The sequence below is a fragment of the Cetorhinus maximus genome, chromosome 8 (assembly GCF_964194155.1).
Source record: "Cetorhinus maximus chromosome 8, sCetMax3.hap1.1, whole genome shotgun sequence".
Classification (NCBI taxonomy): domain Eukaryota; kingdom Metazoa; phylum Chordata; class Chondrichthyes; order Lamniformes; family Cetorhinidae; genus Cetorhinus; species Cetorhinus maximus.
In genome coordinates this window covers 29649698-29670130 of record NC_135886.1, presented here as the reverse complement: position 1 = coordinate 29670130, position 20433 = coordinate 29649698, and the positions used below count along the sequence as shown (strand labels likewise).

General features: G+C 45.0%; 1 protein-coding gene across 4 annotated transcripts in view; it reads left to right on the top strand.

The window, feature by feature from the left end:
- The window catches only part of LOC144683534 (mitogen-activated protein kinase 13-like), an 80557-nt gene that overhangs the window by 11428 nt on the left and 48696 nt on the right, over window positions 1-20433 (top strand). For 3 of the 4 annotated variants that reach the window (XM_078546623.1, XM_078546622.1, XM_078546621.1), the window contains exon 3: window positions 19919-19977. The exons of the other annotated variant lie outside the window; for it this stretch is intronic. In XM_078546623.1, coding sequence (XP_078402749.1) covers window positions 19919-19977 — 59 coding nt within the window. The remainder of the gene's footprint in view (window positions 1-19918; window positions 19978-20433) is intronic. 4 annotated transcript variants of the gene reach the window in all.

Here is a 20433-nt window from a genome sequence, read left to right as displayed (position 1 = left end):
GCCTGCCTGCCTCTATAACCCTTGTCTCCCCTGTCCATCAAAAATCTACCTAACTCAGCCTTAAATAAATTCAATGCCTCAGCTTCCACTGCTTTCTGAGGTAGAGAGTTCCACATACTGACAACCCTCTGAGAGAAAAGAATTCTCCTCATCTCTGCCTTAAAAGGGAGACCTCTTATTCTTAAACTTTTCCCCTAGTCCTAGTCTCCCGTTCAAGAGGAATCATCTTCCTGCTATCCACCCTATCAAGTCCCCTTAGGATTTTATATGTTTCAATAAGATGATCTCTCATTTTTCTAAACTCCAATGGGTGTAGGCCTGACCTGTTCAACCTGTCTTCATAGGATAAGCCCTTCACCCCAGGAATGAGTCGAGTGAACCTTCTCTGAACTGCCTCTAACACAATTATATCCTTTTTCAAGTAAGGAGACCAAAATTGTGCACAGTTCTCCAGTTGTGGTCTCACCTCACCAAGGTCCTGTACAACTGCAGTAAAACTTATGTACTTTTACACTCCATTCCCCTTGCAATAAATGCCAACATTCCATTTGCCTTCCTAATCACTTGCTGTACCGGCATGCTGACCTTTTGTGATTCATGCACCAGGACAACCAGATCCCTCTGTACCACAGAGTTCTGCAATCTCTCTCCATTTAAACAATATGCTGCTTTTCTGTTCTCCCTGCCAAAGTGGACAAGTTCATATTTTTCCACATTATACTCCATCTGCCAATTTTTTGCGCAGTCACCTAACCTATCTATATCCCTTTGCAGACTCTCTACCTCCTCTTGTCAGTTTCCTTTCCTACCTATCTTGGCATCATTCATAAATTTAACTATCATACGTTTGGTCCCTTCATCCAAGTCATTGATATAGATTGTAAATAATTGAGGTCCCAACGCTGATCCCTGTGACACTCCGTTAATTGCAGCTTGCCAACCGAAAAATGACGCAGTTATCCCCACTCTCTGCTTGCTGTTAGTTAACCAATACTTTATCCATGCTAATATGTTACCTCCTACACCATGTGCACTTATCAAGTAACCTTTGATGTGGCACTTCCTTACTTCCTGTTTGCATCCAACTTCTCCATCTTGTTGCTACATTGTTCATGCTTTTTTTAAATTCTTGTAACAAGTTTCTCACCTGGCTCTTTATCAAGCCTTCTGAAAATCCATATATAACAGCTAATAGAGTGCTGATTAGTTGGCAAGTGGACACTGATTGGTACAGGCATTGCCATGGAGAATGCACCAGTTAATGGCAGCTGATAGTTAACTGTGTACTGGAAGCTACAAATATTAATATACAGGGCCCTGTTCTTTGCAGACAGAAAGAACATGTACACACATTGCACCTGTTTCAGCTAAACTAAATAAGTGATAGCTGGTTCATTCCTTAAAGCAATGCCTTGACCAATCAGAGTCAAGTTGCCTGGTTTAAATTTAAAATCATTCTTGGTAGTTAACTGTCATACACCATTAACTGGTGCATTCCCCATGTCAACACTTCTACCAATCAGTGTCCACTTGCCAACCAATCAGCATTCTTTTCTCATACAGAATAAAGTTGTTGCTTCCCCTGACATTGGTATTCTTGTGATTGTCCTGATGGGTTGAAGACGAAAAGCTTTGACAAAATGTCTTTTTTCAGCAGTACTCAAGTTCTGTACTAGCAAGTGACTATTAATTTGTCTTTCTGTTAACAAATTTCATTCCAGATTATGAACTATGGAAATTTGCCCACAACTTGATTAACCTGCCTATAATTTCCTTGTTTAACCTGTGCCTCTTTCTGTTTACCATCATCTAGTACTTTGGCACAATTCCTATTTCCAAAGGTATTTGGTGGATTTTTCTACTTTTATTCCTTTTAAGTCTTGAAATAAAGATCCCTTTTTTATATTGATTTTTGTTTCTGGCTCTTCCATATTCTCCTATGGTATGTCCTGTTTACATCTTTCTATGTTGAAACTGAAGCAAAACACTTATTAAGCATTTCTGCCATTCTCTTATTTTCAAGTATTCCCTTCACCTGTAAACAATCCCACTCTTCTGTTAATTATCCTTTTATGTACATATTTTAAAAATCTCATTTTCCTTTATGCTGATCCCAGGTATTTTATGATTCCTTTAGAAACTTCCTTTTCCTTTCCCTTCTATGTATGATTTGATCCCCCTCCCAACCCCCTGCCCTTTATTTATCATACTCTTTTTTTAAAACTTCATTTTTTCTTTAAATTCTCCAGTCAGCTGTGGCTCAGTTGGTAGCACTCACACTTCTGAGTTACAAGGTCATGGGTTGAAGTCCTAATCGAGGACTTGAACACAATGTTTATTGGAGTTTGCTGTGCACTGCAAAAGTACTTTATTGGCCATAAAGCACTTTGGGATGCCCAGTGGTCATCAAAGGCACTTACACAAATTCAAGTGTTTCTTTCAAAGGGTATGGGGAGAAAGTGGGAGCAGGCTATTGAGTTGGATTATCAGCCATGATCATAATGAATGGCGGAGCAGGCTCAAATGGCCGAATGGCCTACTCTTGCTCCTAGTTTCTATTTTTCTCTCTTTATTCATCCAGGAAATTCAATCTTCAATAAACCCCATTTACACCCTGGAAGAGTATATTTAATCTTATATATTTAACCTTATATTTAACTTATTCAGCTCATACTTAAATACTGCCACTGCCAGTGCACTGTTTGATCTACTTTTTGAACCAATTTATCTGGCCTAACTCTACTTCCATCCCAACAAAATCATCTAATATTGGGCTCCTCATTTCCTTTAGTTATTTTCAAAGTGCAAGTGGTCACGATTACCATTTCCCAAGTGGTTTCCAGTCTTCAGGTCTGCTTTGTAATGCCGAGTCAAGTCTGGCAATGCATCCTTCCTGTTTGAAATACATCCTGAAATCTGGAAGCCAACCTGGATGCCAATTTTTCATTAGTGTCATGCCCTTCAAATCTAATTGGTGCCTGTCATTCCCTGATTTTATTTTTAATTCTTTGCACGTTGCATATAAAGTCAGCAACCCTAACTATGTTATATTTATTAGCATCCCCACCTAGTCAGCTATACAGCTTAGTTTAGAAATAACATGAAATGATAGATATATAGGAGTGATTACAATGCTGTAATCTCATTTTGCGGTTATGAAACACTCAGAAGTTTGCTTACCTAGTTTGCTGAGAGTGTCCAACCTTTGGAGAAATAGCCTAGATTGTTGTGGTAACACCAAAGGCAGTAAGTGGGCTGCAAAACATTAAAGATGAGATGGAAAATGCATTGCCCTAGTGCTAGCGTTGTACTGTAAATATACCCTAAATTGCTCTCAATCCTCTTTCATTTCAACTTCTCCCCCCTCTCCTTCATCAATCTCACTCTGCCTTACTTTTTGTGTCTGCCCTTTATTGCTTGCCTCTCCCCATTTCTGCTCTTTCACTTTTTTGCTTTTTCTGACTTTTCTGTTGTTACCTCCCTTCCTTTGTCTCTATAACTACAGCTAGTGTGAGGCAGGAGCGGGACTTGTGCAAGTGTCTCAGTTTAAGCCAGCAACAGGCAGTGATTTGGGTAGTTGGTAGAAGCAACAGAGTCAGAACTTGGTTGGTTGGGTAGGCTAACAATAACCACTGAATTGCATGATAGGAAGGAATGCTGTGTGTGCTGCCAAGTGTTTGGAGCAGAAATCCCATAGCCTACTCATTGGCGACCCGTGGTGGAGACAGTTGTGCTAGCATTTGTTAAGTAAGTTCAGTCAGTTCACCTCAAGGGGAACATACACAAAAAGTAATCACTTCTGAAAAAACCTGCGGATGGGAAGCTGCTAATTTGCTAATGGGTTTGTGGAAAAATCTCAGACACTTCCATGGGCTTTAACAGGAGTGCGCAGGATTGACATGCAGCTCCCATTTCCAGTAGTGCTACTTTCTCTCTTTGGACATGACCTGCCTCAGGAAACCACAATATTGAAGGCCCAAACATGGTGGTAACGCCGACTCTGGTTTTTGTAAAACAAAATTTCCGTGAGCTCATCGGCAGTTCAGCTGTTTCTAATGTTAGAAGGAATGAAGGTGGGGCGTTGTGGGCTGGAAAAGATCAGCAACTGGGCCAGATTTGCCTGTAGGACATTGGTAACAGCCATAGGTTTAGCGGCCTGGAAATTCAGGCATGGTTACCCAGGGACACAGGGTGCTCACCTTGCATAAGAATGGCGAGGCTTTGGGCCTTATTGCATGGAGCTACTTGGCATGAACAGCCAACCTGCAAAGATGAATCAGAGATTGGGCTTTACTTGTGTCACTGTGGCCCTCAGGCAAGTGAAGCCAGTGAATCGGACACCAGGTGTGGACAGAAGGAAGGAAAGGAGGCCAAGAATTGGGATTGAAGGTGACTGGGAAGTGGAGTGGGGGAGAGGATTAGAAACTGGTATGGTGAGGGGGGATGGTAAGGGTGATGAGGAGAGAAGTCAGGCATTCAGGAGTGACAGCAATCAGGTTGGGGAGTTGGGGTCAGGTGTGGCATTGTGCTTTTTTTAAATGTTTAGTTGGGCCTGCATGCTGGGCTCTGGACTGCTCCTCCTTCAGGTATCAGGCCCTAAGATGGCATTGGCAACTATTGACTTCCATTGGATTGGTCCGCAATTATGCTTGGCAAATTACTGCAGTGGTTTGCCATTACATTCTGCAGTAAGGCTGACCAGTTAATTGTCCACTCTTTAACACCTGCCATTAGGTGTATTGGAAGGACTTACAGGCTGATGATCGACCTGTTTGGCCACATTGTGAACACACCTTCCTAGGTCATCAATTCCTGAACTGGGACTTGAACATGGAGCTTCTGGCCCAGAGGTAAGGAACTTACCACTGCACCACAAGACCTCCACTGGGCTATATATGAAGGTAAGTAAATTTGAATAACATATCTTGTACTCTCAAGGTCTTGGTTTACAAGTGCAGCAGGTGCTGGCTGCCTCAGGCAGTGGAGGCCTCAAATAGGCCCTTATTTTCATTTCGCAAGTAATTGCACTTCTGGCTGAAAGTGTGCTCACGCTTTCTACTTGCCTTACTGGGGCTTTAGTAGGCAAATCAGCAGCTGAAAAACGGGCATTGCAGGGCCAAAAATAAAAGATCTCTGCAGAACCGATCGCCACAGGCAATTGCTGTAAAATCCAGCGGCAGCCAAAGGGCAGTAAACAGTAAAAAGAACCCATCGGTTTCCCCCAACAATTTTAAGTCGAAGGGGTATGTTTAAATCTGCCCACAGTATATATGATGTTTCACATTAAATTCTGTATGCTCATGGTGGATGGAAGGAAGGAAAATAGTAGCCTCGAGCCCAGCTAGTCCTTGGCAGGACAGCATTTCAATCATGCAGAAGGTAAGGAGCTAATAAAACGATATAAATTCATTTCTATTCACAGGCAGAATTACTGCAACCTGTACTTTACTGTTCCATTAAATTCCAGTGAAAGAAATGTCTGCAGCACCTCATTTATTTTTGTTGACGTGAAAATATTTAATTTAAACTGTTAGCCAGGGACCAATTAGAATTCTAGATGTCAGCAAACAAAATAGGACCTATATTCGCTATCCCCTGTTCAGGTCATTTACCAGTTGACAGCATCAGTTGAAGGCATCTGTGATTTAAATTAGACATTACAGACACAGCTGGGCACTACTGGGTTTAATTGCCAAGTGTGATAAATTTACCATTTATGAGTGCACAGTGAATTAATGCTATTAATTTTCAATACCCTTCCAGTGCAATACAGCTTTTATGTTTTTAACAAAAATCCAAATCCATAAAAAGCTCTGAATTATATGGCATGAAAATGTTCTCTCCAGCTGCTTGCTGACTGTTCTTGCAATGTCACTAGAGCTGTGCATATGGTATTGACTGTTCTTGTTTTCAGACATGTAACGATTCTTACTTTGAGCACTGTGAAATATCAATGTCAGGAATCACAGCAATTGCAGTAACACTAACACAATAAAATTACTTACAACGTATGACGTAGCTTATGACATTTTGTCTCTGTTCTCCAAAAATCCATGTTTTACTGCTTTCTTTCCAAAAATTGTTTACATTTACCTGTGGTCTTGGCTGTCTCATACAGTAAACATTAATGAATATTAAACCTTCACCAGTCAATCATGAGCATATAGACAATCAGTGGTTCATAAAAAGTAAGTGTATTAGTCATAAGGGCTTCCACAGTATCTACAGATTTAGAACCTCAGGCACATATATCATTCGTTAGAGAGACACAGAATGACATCTTCCCCACCTTTGTACTGATCTATTCTTCTCCTACTGCTTGTAGAATATTTGTTGGAATGGAAGAAAACGATTCAGCATTAAATGAAAATTGCTTGTAATTCTTGACAGATGAATGTAGGTAAAAAATAAAACAGGATGTTTTGAGGCTGAGTAAACATCACATCAGTTTGATGGGATTAACATTGTCCAAAGTGGGATTTTTTTAATATATGTGTAATGTGATTTTTTGGAAGTCGTTTTTTTAGAATTTGAGGGTTTTTGAGCATGGATGAGCAGTAAAAATACTAATGGTTAAACAAGTGCATTGATTCAGATATAATTGTCAGGCATAATGGTGGGTTATTAAAAAGTGATTTGTCCTTTTTTGGTTCAGGTTTTGATCCAGTTTCATCACATTACTGTTCCTCTTCCAAGACAGAGATTGTGACCAGCCCAAAGGATTCTAACAAGGCCTCTTTAGAAGCATCCATTTTCTTTTATTCTCTTTGCTGAATTCCTCACTTTGGATTTGAATAGAAATAACATATGTGTTGCCAAATTGTGACACAGTGCTTTAGTAAATCAAGCGATGGCCACTACAGTTGATCAATTTTGCTGCAAAGATAAAGAGCACGAGAAGGCTAAAATCTCAAATAGTTCTTGATATTATATGGGTTGGCTTCCATTTCAGTGTAAATATTATTTTGAGATGCTGGATATCCTTCAAACAAGGTGCCCGAATAGTCCTGCTCCAGACATTACAGTGAGATTGTGCCCCCTCGTGGCAAAAAATATCATCAGCAATTGATATATTGCACTCATAATTAAAAGGGTTACTTCTAGTATGAATCTGTCACACCATATCTTTTGAAAGCATTGCATCTGAAAGTGTCACACTAAAGGGTTATCAATCAAATATCCAGTTAAGCAAATCAGGAGCAGTTTAATTGAATCTACTGCTATGACTGATGCAATTGGAAAAGCTGAGTTATTTAAAAATCCCAGCAAACTTTAAACAACTGTCAGAACCTATATTTTTAAGTGGTATGTTTGAGATGCGACTCTAAATTCAGGAATCAGACCGCCAGTTCTCGAGGTTTTACATTAAACTAAATGAAACATTTTATTAATTTATTCAGGTTAAAATACATACACATGGCTACAAATTACTACTATCATAGCTTTTAACAAATTCCCAAACACTAATCTCCATTAAGGCAACAGCAACCCATAGACTTAACCAGACATCAGGCAAAGCATTTTCACCTTACAAATTCAAAATGAGGTTCCTTTCACTTTGGTTCCTGTGGGGAGAGTTGGAGGCTTACAGCTGCTTTTGACCACACATTGCCTCTGCCCTGCATACCCAAAAACTGCTGAAGTTATACCTACCACCCCCATTGAATGTAAATTCTCATTGTATCACCAACCTCTCAACTAAACCTCTCACAATAAAACAGAGTCATAGAATCACAGAGTGCAGAAGAGGCCCTTCGGCCCATCGAGTCTGCACCGACACGTGAGAAATACCTGACCTACCTATCTAATCCCATTTACCAGCACTTGGCCCATAGCCTTGAATGTTATGACGTGCCAAGTGTTCATCCAGGTACTTTTTAAAGGATGTGAGGCAACTCGCCTCCACCACCATCCCAGGCAGCGCATTCCAGACCGTCACCACCCTCTGGGTAAAAATGTTTTTCCTCACATTCCTCCTAAACCTCCTTCCCCTCACCTTGAACTTATGTCCCCTTGTGACTGACCCTTCAACTTTCTTAGTACCAATGTTATTAGTAATATAAACATATTGCTTGGCAGCTGCTGGATATGTGTCAGTTTTCACCCCACTTGAATGCTCCATTCGAAAAATGCAAATGCACGCTATCTCTCTTACATGTCAAAACTAGTATACATTAAAGCACCCAGACTAGCTGGCTTTAATCCAATTAAGACACACCCACAGACTAAATCTCAATTTTAAAAGAAAGATATTTTCCAGTAATATATACCTTAATAGCTTTATAACACTACACAAGTCACTCAACTATTTTTTCAAAGCTACCAATACCAAACTAACAAGTTGCAGAAAATGGGCAATGATTGAAACTATAGCCAAATACTTTAAATTGGGCCTCAGGCTCCCCACAGAAGTGTGTGTCTTAACAATATGGGCCTACAATACTGCATAGGCAATTCCATGGAAAAGATTGTTAACTTGGTTTGGACTGCTACTTCAACTCAAAATTTACATTGGGGTGGGAGTGGGCTGCCTTCTCAGAAGTGGCAAATAGCCACTGAGGCCAGCTAAAGGCCTATTAAGGCACACTACTGACACTGACTGGAATCTTCCACTTGGCTCACAGGCTCTCCACTGAGACAAAAACATGGCTGAGGGATGGAAGCGGCTTTCCAGTGGCAGAATGGGAGTCAGCACTCCATCCTGCATGGAAGCCACAGCCCCTTCACCACCACCCCCCCACCCCGCCAACTCTCCCCACTGACATCTGTCAAAGCAATGGGGTCACAGTTGTGGCTGCTTCTGGTGTCCTTTCTTTCTCCTTCCTGCATAGGAGCACGAGTACTCATTCAACAACATGATAGTTGTTAATTATTGTTAATGAAATTGTTAATGATAATTCAACAACATGATATTATGATCCCTGTAGAGACCAACAACTTTTAAAAACATATTTGAACTTCCAGTGACTGACTGAAAGGATCATGGGTCAAGAATTCAAGTTTTAAAATGTTATTGTAACAAACTAAAAGCACCATTGTCTAAACACTATTCAGTTGGCAACTTATACTCTAAACTACAGACCAGTGAGCTTTTTAACATGACGGGAAATCTCCCGCTACAGTTATACTTTATGATGTCCCTAAAGTGGACACTTTATTCTCCAGGGACCAGACCCAATTTACTCTCAGCTCCCGAGGGCTTGCTTCCTTTTTGTTTTCCCAGCTGGGTAATGTCTAATCCCAGAACTGACTTTCACTGGAGATTCCTTCCCTCTAGCCCAAGCTGGGGAATCTTCCAACTTCCTTGAAAGCTTCATAAACTTGGTCTCCTAAATCTGAGCATGAGCTCCCACCCATGTTTCGTGTGGTGAACAATAGAGTCAGCATTTTCTCTGCTTCAAGTGCAGGAATGGCTGCCTCTATCTCCTGCTCTGTATCTCAGATGGCTGCAGACTGACTTATACCTGTGAGTTTCAAGGATATGTTAGAAACCCTTACACCTGATGTTACAATGGCTTTCTATGAACCTTTCCTTTCCCAAAGCTCATCTCCATGGCAATGTGAGTCACATAGGCCTTTTATCCAAGTAGAAATGCTAATTAACTAACTTCTTGGCACCGCAACTCCATTCTAACATGGAATTAAACAGGCAGTTTAAAGTACAACCATTTATAAAACCTGATATCCCTTACACCTCTCTGTGAGACTTGAAGATTAAGGGCGGAATTTTCCATGCCTGCTGGCATCGGGCGTGTATGGTGGCGTGAGCTGACAGTATGTTAAAAAGGCCAAAAATCGGTTTCATGACATCGTGAAACCAGTTTGCGATCATCCACTCTGCCTGTCAATGGCAGGCTGCGTTTCCCACCATCGAAGGTTGGGAACCTCATTGTAATAAATCTGCATATCATTATAAGGCCAGCCCGCCAGAATCATCCCCCCCCATGCTGGATCTTCTGAGCACGTCGGCATGATTGCAGGCTGATGTGTTTCACAACAGGAAATATAAGGCGTGCACTTGGCAGGCTGCACTTCAAGGGGAACTCAGAGATGTGTGCACAGGAATGTTGCGCAGTGCTCATGAGGGTCGCCTGTTGAATTTTAAGATTGAGGCGCATTGGGGGCGCGGGCAAGGGCTGCCCTGCGGTTGAGGTCATTTGAGGGGAGGAGTGCAAGGGCTGCCCTGTGGTTGAAGGTAATTCACAAGCATCTGTGTGGTGAGGGGAAGGGAAGCGGCCATGCATTAGAGAAACCTTGTATAAAGTGACCATTCCTCTGCAGCTGAGACAGTTCAGACACTGCCATGCGTGGAGTCGAGCTTCTAGCTTATCTGCCCACTCAAGCAACACAGAGGCATGAAAGTGCCACCAAGCGCTCCGGAGCTTTTCACCCCTCGGGCACAGGCTGCAAACTAATGAGTGTTTTAGTGGACTGCAGAACAGTTGGAAGACTGGGCACGTTGTACAATCTCCTTGTTAAAACTGGCCGTGGAGCAGCCACTGGTGGAAGCACTCACAGACCCTTGCAATGTCATCATCCCGGGTTTGGACCAGCATCCCCCATGGTTCAAGCTAAAAATGCAGACTTGCAGCACGGGTTAGGAGAATGCCTGTGCCTGAGCTGAGAGCACAGGATGCAGTCCAATGGGCAAAGCTGCTGCCAATCGGTCAGGTGGAGTGGGACAGAGGTCGGTGGGGTTTCAATAGCCATGTAGCGCACTAAACTCACATGAAGAGGCCTTCAGACTTAACCAAGAGAGGTTCTTAGAGCACCCAAACTAACCCACACGTCTCTCTCTCTTTCATCCTACAGGAGGAGTACATCAGGGACATGGAACCTGGTGAACTAGCTGTATGCCTCGTGGCGATGGAGAAGAGAGCGATGGAGGTGCCTGGCTGAGCAGAGGGAGCAGCAGGACCCTCCAGAAGAAGGGGTGGCAGGGGCTCCCGTACAAGCCACTGAAGAGCTACAGAGAGCCATCGGTGTTCGGCGTCTAACTAGACCCAGGGTCTATAGAGGCGCCTTTCATTCTTGCAAATGATCGAGAACCAGTGTCGCCAAAGACTGCTTGTGTCTAGGGAACTGGTCAGTCACATCTGCCAGTTACTGCAAGATTTGCTGGCATGAGAACATGGAGGGAATCCAATGGCCGTGGCTATGAAATTGACTGTGGCGCTCAATTTTTAAGCCAGTGGCTCATTTCAGGGCTCCACAGGTAATCCCTGTGGGATATCACAAGCCTCCAACCACAAATTCATCCATGAGATCACAGATGTCATCTTCGTGAGGGCACACAACTTTGTGCAATTCACTCGGGACCAGGACAGCCAGGATGCAAGAGCGATTAGATTTACCTAGATCTCGGGATTCCCACAGGCGCAGGGTGCCATTGACTGCACTCACGTGGTGCCCAAACCTCCGTTACAACAAGCAGTCAACTATGTCAAGCGCAAGGGCTTCCATTCGCTGAATGTGCAGCTGGTGCGTGACTGCCACAAGCACATCCTGCAGGCCTGCGCACGGTTTCCAGGAAGTGTGCATGACCCCTACATTCTCAGTCGGTCACAGATCCCTGACGTCTTCCAGGGTCCACAGAGGCTGCAGGGATCGCTCATCGGGGACAAGGGCTACCTGCAGAGGATGTGGCTGATGACACCCATGCGGCAGCCTCAGACTGCAACAGAGTGACGGTATAATGAGGCTCATGCAGCAGCTCACAACATGGTGGAGCAGACCATCGGGATGCTGAAAATTAGGTTCTGATGCCTGGACCGGTCTGGTGGAGCCCTGTAATACAGTCCACAGAGGGTGTCATGCATCATCATCGCCTGCTGCGCCCTTTACAACCTGGAGCTGCAACGGGGAGAGGAGCTGGGGGTTTCTTCCAATGAGGAGGACATGGACAGGGATGAGGGTGAGGAGGTCCTCGACAGTGACGATGATGGCGATGAGGCCCTCGCACTGGCTAGACAAGGCAGGCATGCTCGGGAGGTCCTCATAGCTGCTATTTGTGGAAGATGGTGACGACATGCAGTGAGGAGACACCATAGATCCTCACATTGCACCTGTGAACATTTGACTCCAGTCTGGCTTATGGCAGTGCACATACCCTCTGTGGTAAGGCTCCTGACATGGAGATGCAGCCATGAAACTTTAAATGCACCTGATCCTTTATCAGCCTTCAGCACCTGACCCCTTCAGAAGCACAGCATCACTGGCCACAGATGCTGAAGAGATGGGGGGCCAGCCCCACCTTAGAGGTGCTGAGAGCACACAGAGAGAATGATGGTACTCAGTGATGCCTGCCCACGACATTCTGGCAGCAATGACAAGCACCATCGAGGTGCAGGCATCAGTAGTGTGTCCAAGGAGTGTGGTGCCAGACCATCACTTTGGTCTGAAGGCTGCACAAAGCACAGGGAAGAGGTCCTGGACTGAGCCACCTGCCTTTATCTTGTGCAGGAACCAAGATTTCACATCTGAATGACACAAACACTGCTCATCAGAACAAGGAGCCATAGGCAGGGAGACATACTTGAGAGTTTATTTACAATAGTTATCATTATGTACAAGTGATTAGTCCAGGCTCTGCAACTACATCTCCTTGACCTTCCTAACCCTCCCATGATGCCTTAGCGCTCCCTGGACAGCCACAGCAGAGGTAGAGGCAGCCTGCTGACTGCAACACCCTGTCTGTGATGATCTTGGTGGGCGTCCTCTGGAGGGCTGAGACCTGGAGGGCCCCAGCCTGCTTTTGGGTTCCTGCTGTGTGTCAGTGGCACCCTCCTCAGCCTGTGGAGCTGGAGCTGCTGGGGTCACAGGAAGAGGTGATGGGCCGGACTCTACCAGAATCACCTGGGTGGATGGCCCCGGGGTTGTGCACCTCCTCACTATGGGTGCCCAAGGGCCCCTGGCTGACTCCTCGAGAAGCAGGGGTAGTTGGAGTGAGATCAAGCTGTCCCGCACTCCTCTCGCGTACACACTGTTGGAGGCCAACTCTGGCATCAGCGATGGAGTTCAGTCCACCCAACAGTGCAGGAGCGACATCCTGGACCAAGGTCTCCATGGCAGCTGCCACCCTACCAATGTTGACCTCAGTGCCTTGGCATGCCGGGGCTATCACCTCAGCCTGAAGGCGGGCAGACTCCTCCATCATGCCTTGCAATCTGAGGAGTGCAGCGGACCTCCGTTCCTGATGTTCCCGAGCTTGCCTTTGCAGCTCCAGCAACTGAGATATGAACGAATCCAGAAGCTCCTCATCTGACTTGGACTTGGCAGATTTCTGGCCTCCAGCAGTCCTCGGAGTGCCGGAAACCTGGAAGTCCCTGCTGCCGTCTGCTGTGGATCAGACAGTACGATGTGCTCACCAGATTGTGATCCCAAGGCTACTCTAAAGTTGGTCCCACTGAGGTGTGTATCTCTGCGCTGGTGGAGGGTGTGGGTGAGCGCTGTGACAGGACTTCAGTGAAGGTGCCTTCAGATTCCTCTTTCTTCAGGGCTTGATTGGCGGCCCTGGATCATGGACTCTGTCGGCTGTTTCCCAGATGTGCCTGTGAAAGCAAGGGGAAATAATTAGTGCATGTCAGTGGCCTGTGAAACAGGACACATCACTCACAGCATGGTTGTCTGATGGATATTGCACTGCTAGATCCTCACTTGGTAGAACACCGCTGACCTCACGATCAGCACAGGAACGGTCCAGATCCTCACTGGCCAGCTGGATGGCTCTGTTTTCAAAGTCTGTGAGGATCTCGATTTCAGGCATCCCTCCACCAGCCTGCAGCCTCTCCATCTTGTGTGCCATGCATCTTGTCCTGCATGAGTAGAGATGGAGAGAGTGTAAGCAGGATGCCTGCCAGGCCAGATGATAAGTATGCCTGGCACGTGTGGGCGGTGAGTGGTCCCATGGATGGGATGAAGGCAATGAGGGTGTGTGTGAGAGATTGGATGGTGATGTCCCTTCAACTGGCAGTGAGTGAGGGCCCTGTGGACGTGTGATGGGTTTGTGAGTGTGTGAGTTGGGAATGATGAGAAGGGTGACTTACCCTGGCGGAACAGAGGAGATCATTCATCCTTTTTGGGTACTGGGTGGTTGTCCTCTTTTGCAGGGCGTTGATGCTGACCACCGCTGCCACTGCCTCCCAAGCCTGATTGGTGATGTTGCTGCCCATCCTGCGGCCACAGCCAGGGTAAAGGACATCACAATGAGCCTCCACGGTGTCCAACAGACACTTGAAGGATGCATTGTTAAACTGGGGGAGCTGCAGTCTTCTTGCCTTTTGGGGCCATGTCTTCCGTGCAGCAGTCCTGGGCTGGAAGCACTGAGAGGTGTGCACGTGGCTGCACTTTAAATATGGTGCTTGGCGTGATGAAGCAGCAAAGTGATGGTGTGGAAGGCGAATGAGAGCCCACCCACCAGCAGAACGGCATGTTCCCTGGGAATGCATAATTAATGCGGTGGGATTGGGACAATGCAGCGTGAGAAACGACCATTGTGGCCGACGGGTAAAATGTTGTTCTTCCCACCCGCTACCGCATTTAGTGCAAATCTGGGACAATTCCGCCCTAACAGTCTACCCACAGTCAACAGAACTGCTCTTCCTAGTGTCTATAGATGTGAATATCTTGTACCATCTTCCAAGGAGCTCAACCTGGGCACCACTGTTGTCAGGCAGAATCCAGAGCAGGGCACATGACCACCTTCATTCCTTCCTTTTACCTTAAAATTAAAGAGACAGCCCCAAGTCATAACAATCTTGTAAACATTGTACTTGTAACAATTATCATGTTGTTGAATGAGTGCTTATCAACCAATCAACCTCTCTGGCACTGAATATTAACCATAATGAGTGTGGATAGACATTCCTTCAGGTTTTGAATATTTTTTGGGTGATTATAAAAATGTTTTAAATTTTAAATTTGGATTCCTTTGTCTCTTCCTCTACTCTGTTTTTTCTTTCCATATCTTTTTCACTTTCTGTATCGCATTTTACATTGAATTAGCCCACTCTAATGCAACCTACTTTTCGTTCCTCTGTCTATTAATTTCCCAGTCCTTTAACCTGATTGGTTAAGGCGATGCACACACATTTTGTTACCATGGTCACTCGGGTCCCTGAAGTCCCATTTCCTATGTGGTGTCATTATCACCTCGCACTTTCAGCAACCTCGTGGGCAAAATGTTTTGGGCCAAAGGGTGCGAGGTGAAAATCTAACTACTGATGGATGCAATTAAATGCCTTGTTACAGAAACTTCTGGCACACTCTGTATTTTGAGGAGGAGGAAAACAGAGACAGCAACAGAAAAATAATTGAAACAGTGAGAAACAAGCTGAGATACAATGGGCGGGAGGTTTTTTCTGTCCTTGAGAAAAGCATTGAAAGATCAACTTTATTATAATACGTTGTGTGGTACCTGATAACAACTCATGTCATTATAAGTCAGTACATCCTCTGGTTCACCATGACCTTGCTAATCTGTGAGATTTTTAAAAAATTCATTCACGGGATGTGGGCTTCGCTGGCTGGGCCAGCATTTATTGCCCACCCCTAGTTGCCCTTGAGAAGGTGGTGGTGAGCTGCCTTCTTGAACCGCTACAGTCCATGTGGTGTAAGTACATTCACAGTGCTGTTAGGAAGGGAGTTCCAGGATTTTGATATAACGACAGTGAAGGAACGGCCCAAGTCAGGATGATGAGTTACTTGGAGGGGAACTTCCAGGTGGTGGTGTCCCTATCTGTCTGCTGCACTTGTCCTTCTAGATGGTAGTGGTTGTGGGTTTGGAAGGTGCTGTCTAAGGAGCCTTGGTGAATTCCTGCAGTACATCTTGTAGATGGTACATAGTGCTGCTACTGTGCGTCGGTGGGGGTGAATTCCTGCAGTGCATCTTGTAGATGATTCACACTGCTGCTACTGTGTGTCGGTGGTGTAGGGAGTGAATGTTTGCAGATGTGGTGCCATTCAAGCGGGCTGGTTTGTCCTGGACGGTGTCCAGCTTCTTCAGTGTTGTGGGAGTTGCACTCATCCAGGCAAGTGGGGAGTATTCCATCACACTCCTGACTTGTGCCTTGTAGATGGTGGACAGGCTTTGGGGAGTCAAGAGGTGAGTTACTTGTTGCATGATTCCTAGCCTCTGACCTGCTATTGTAGCCACAGTAATTATATGGCTATTCCAGTTCAGTTTCTGGTCAATGGTAACCCCCAGAATGTTGATAGTGGGGGATTCAGCGATGGTAATGCCATTGAACATCAAGGGGTGATGCTTGGATTCTTTTTTGTTGGAGATGGTCATTGCCTGACACTTGTGTGGCACGAATGTTACTTGCCACTTGTCAACCCAAGCCTGGATATTGTCCAGGTCTTGCTGCATTTGGACATGGACTGCTTCAGTATCTGAGGAGTCGCGAATGGTACTGAACATTGTCAATCATCAGCGAACATCCCCACTTCTGACCTTATGATGGAAGGAAGGTCATTGCTGAAGCAGCTGAAGATGGTTGGGTGGAGGACACTACCCTGACGAACTCCTGCAGTGATGCCCTGGAGCTGAGATGACTGACCTCCAACAACCACAACCATCTTCCTTTGTGCTAGGTATGGCTCCAACCAGCAGAGAATTTTCCTCCTGATTCCCACTGACTCCAGTTTTGCTAGGGCTCCTTGATACCGCACTCAATCAAATGCTGCCTTGATGTCAAGGGCAGTAACTCTCACCTCACCTCGGGATTTCAGCAGTTTTGTCCATGTTTGAACCAAGGCTGTAATGAGGTCAGGAGCTGAGTGGCCCTGTCAAAACCCAAACTGGGCATCAGTAAGCAGCTTATTGCTAAGCAAGTGTCGCTTGATAGCACTGTTGATGACCCCTTCCATTACTGATGAACGCGAGTCAACTGATGGGGCGGTAATTGGCTTAGTTGGATTTGTCCTGCTTTTTGTGTACAGTACATAACCTGGCAATTTTCCACATAGTAGGGTAGATGCCAGCGTTGTAGCTGTACTGGAACAGCTTGGCTAGGGACGGGGCAAGTTCTGGAGCACAAGCCTTTAGTACCATTGCCGGAATATTGTCAGGGCCCATAGCCTTTGCAGTATCCAGTGCCTTCAGCCGTTTCTTGATATCATGTGGAACGAATCGAATTAGCTGAAGACTGGCATCTGTGATGCTGGGGACCTCCGGAGGAGGCCGAGGTAGATCATCTACTCAGCACTTCTGGCTGAAATTTGTAACAAATGCTTCAGCCTTACCTTTTGCACTGCTGTGCTGGGCTCCTCCATCATTGAGGATGGGGATATTTGTGGAGCCACCTCCTCCAGTGAGTTGTTCAATTGTCCACCACCATTCACGACTGGATGTGGTAGGACTGCAGAGCTTAGATCTGATCTGTTGGTTGTGGGATCACTTAGCTCTGCCCATCACTTGCTGCTTATGCTGTTTTGCATGCAAGCAGTCCTGTGTTATAGCTTCACTAGGTTGACACCTCATTTTTAGGTATGCCTAGTGCTGCTCCTGGCATGCCCTCCTGCACTCTTCACTGAACCAGGGTTGATCCCCTGGCTTGATGGTAATGGTAGAGCGGGGGACATGCCAGGCCATGAGGTTACAGATTGTGTTCGAGTACAATTCTGCTGCTGCTGATGGCCCACAGTGCCTCATGGATGCACAGTCTTGAGTCGCTAGATCTGTTCGAAATCTATCCCATTTAGCACGGTGGTAGTGCCACACAACAAAATGGAGGTTATCCTCAATGTGAAGGCGGGACTTGGTCTCCCCAATGACTGAGTGGTGGTCACTCCTACTGATACTGTCATGGACAGATGCATCTGTAGCAGACAGGTTGGTGAAGAAGAGGTCAAGTATGTTTTTCCCTCTTGTTGGTTCTCTGACCACCTGCCACAGACCCATTCTAGCAGCTATGTCATTTAGGACTTGGCCAGCTCGGTCACTAGTGTTGCTACTGAGCCACTCTTGGTGATGGACATTGAAGTCCCCCACCCAGAGTACATTCTGTGCCCTTGCCACCCTCAGTGCTTCCTCCAAGTGATATTCAACATGGAAGAGCACTGATTCATCAGTTGAGGGAGGGCGGTACGTGGTAATCAGCAGGAGGTTTCCTTGCTCATGTTTGACCTGATGCCATGAGACTTCATGGAGTCGATGTTGAGGACTCCCAGGGCAACTCCCTACCCACTGTATGCCACTGCGCCGCCACCTCTGCTGGGTCTGTCCTGCCGGTGGGACACAACATACCCAAGGATGGTGATGGTGGTGTCTGGGACATGATCTGTAAGGTATGATTCCATGAAGATGACTATGTCAGGCTGTTGCTTGACTAGTCTCTGGGACAGTTCTTCCAATTTTGGCACTAGCCCCCAGATATTAGTTCGGAGGACTTTGCAGAGTTGACAGGGCTGAGATTGCCGTTATCGTTTCCGGTGCCTAGGTTGATGCCAGGTGGTCCGTCAGGTTTCATTCCTTTTTTGTGACTTTGTAGCAGTTTGTTACAACTGAGTAGCTTGCTAGGCCATTTCAGAGGGCATTTAAATCAACCACATTGCTGTGGGTCTGGGTAAGGACAACAGATTCCCTTCACTAAAGGGACATTAGTGAACCAGATGGGTTTTTACAGCAATCAACAATGGTTTCAAACATCATTAGACTTTTTGATTCCAGATGGTTTGGGCAAAGCAACGTCCACAATCAGCAAATGAAATAAATGTCAAGTTAATCTGTTTTGGCAATCTGAGCGATAAATATTGGCCAGGAGAAAGGGAGAGCTGTAGCATCGCAAGATTGGTTACTCCCATCTGAACAAACAAATGGGGCCTCAGGTTAATTTCTCATCTAAACTATGGTACCTCTGCCCATGCGGTACTACCTTAATGTTTTACTAAGGTGTCAGACCAGATTATGCGCTCTAAACTTGAGAGTGTACAAAATGGGCTGAACAACTATCCTTGGATTTCCCAAGTCGCTGTCATACACACCCATCAAGGAAACATAATGAAGAATGTAGCTTCAAACTGCAGTAGAGGTCAACCTATGTATCCTAAGGACCTAATGCAAGAATAAGGTGCTGGAAAGGTCTTTGGATACCTGAAAAATGTTTCAAGGGGCACCAAGCTGGTGGGTAGAGTATAATGAAACATTTACACATAATAAACGCTTGTTAATTTAATTAATGTTTTTCTTTAAGTATATGTTGTGAAAAATTAATGTCCTGCTGCATCAATTGCAGTTCCTATTGAAAACCAATTATGAAGACTACCTTATACAGCGAACATTTCAAAAGCAGGATATAGGCTGTTGGGACATTTAGATTGTCCCTTCAAGGGACCACAGAAAAGAATATTGCTGCCTTCCTCTTCTGCTCAAAATTGTCAATTTTTCTGCAAGACCCACCACTTTGAAGCAATGCCAGCTGAAGCTATTTTAACCCTCCATTCCCATCTTTGGTAGCCTGATCCATTTCCACAGGGCATGACTGACAGACAGGTTCACCGTCTTGTCCATCATTGTGTTTGACCCTGGGACGTCAACAGACCCGTAACAGACACTAACCCAAAACCTTTAGAATTAAATTAAAAAAAAAACACTCTAGGAAGTCTTTTTTTATTTTAAGAAAACTAAGAGAAATGAGTGGGCCGTGAGCTGTAAATAGTACTTGGAAAACCTGACCTGGAGTAGCAAACAAAGAAAAGGTCAGGAACTTGAAAGGTTTTCCTCAGGTGGCTTTATAGTTGAAAAACAATTTTTTGTCTGCACCCTAATGATCCTCCTGAGGTTGAGAAATGTGGTCACGTTTCGGAAACAGAAAAGTAACTACATTCGTCACACAATTTATTTAGTTTTCGCAGGAGTTGATGAAAAGTGGTTACTGCAAGATAGATCCTGCCTGAATACTGTACAATTCATTTCCAGGTTATCGGTCTCATTGATGTCTTCACGTCAGCTCTTGCACTGGATGGATTTAATGATTTGTAAGTGTTCTGAAAATATATAGTGTAATCAACCTAGTAGTCAAAATTGCATTGAGCCATTGTCTATTGTCAGAAATAAATAATAAAATCTAGTAACAGTGAACAATCATAGACACAGTTATTCGCACTGCCAAAATAAAATATGAAATTATACTTAGTAGGTATTAAGTTATGATATTCTAACAAATATTCAGCTCCATATTTCTGCTCACTTTTGCCTCAGTTCTTGCTCACCTGGATTTCCGTGTAGGCATTTTCTCTCTTCGGCTGTCTTCTTCAAGCACTTTCAGAAATTCACATTTTTGTACCATGTTAGCATTCGGCAGCCATTGCCTGCAACAATCCCGAACAAAATGTGCCATGAGGTGAGGCAGAGCCACTGGCATGCCTACAACCCCATCAACCATAACAAAGGTACACTGGGAAAAAAAACTTGTCTCAGCATAACCACAAAGC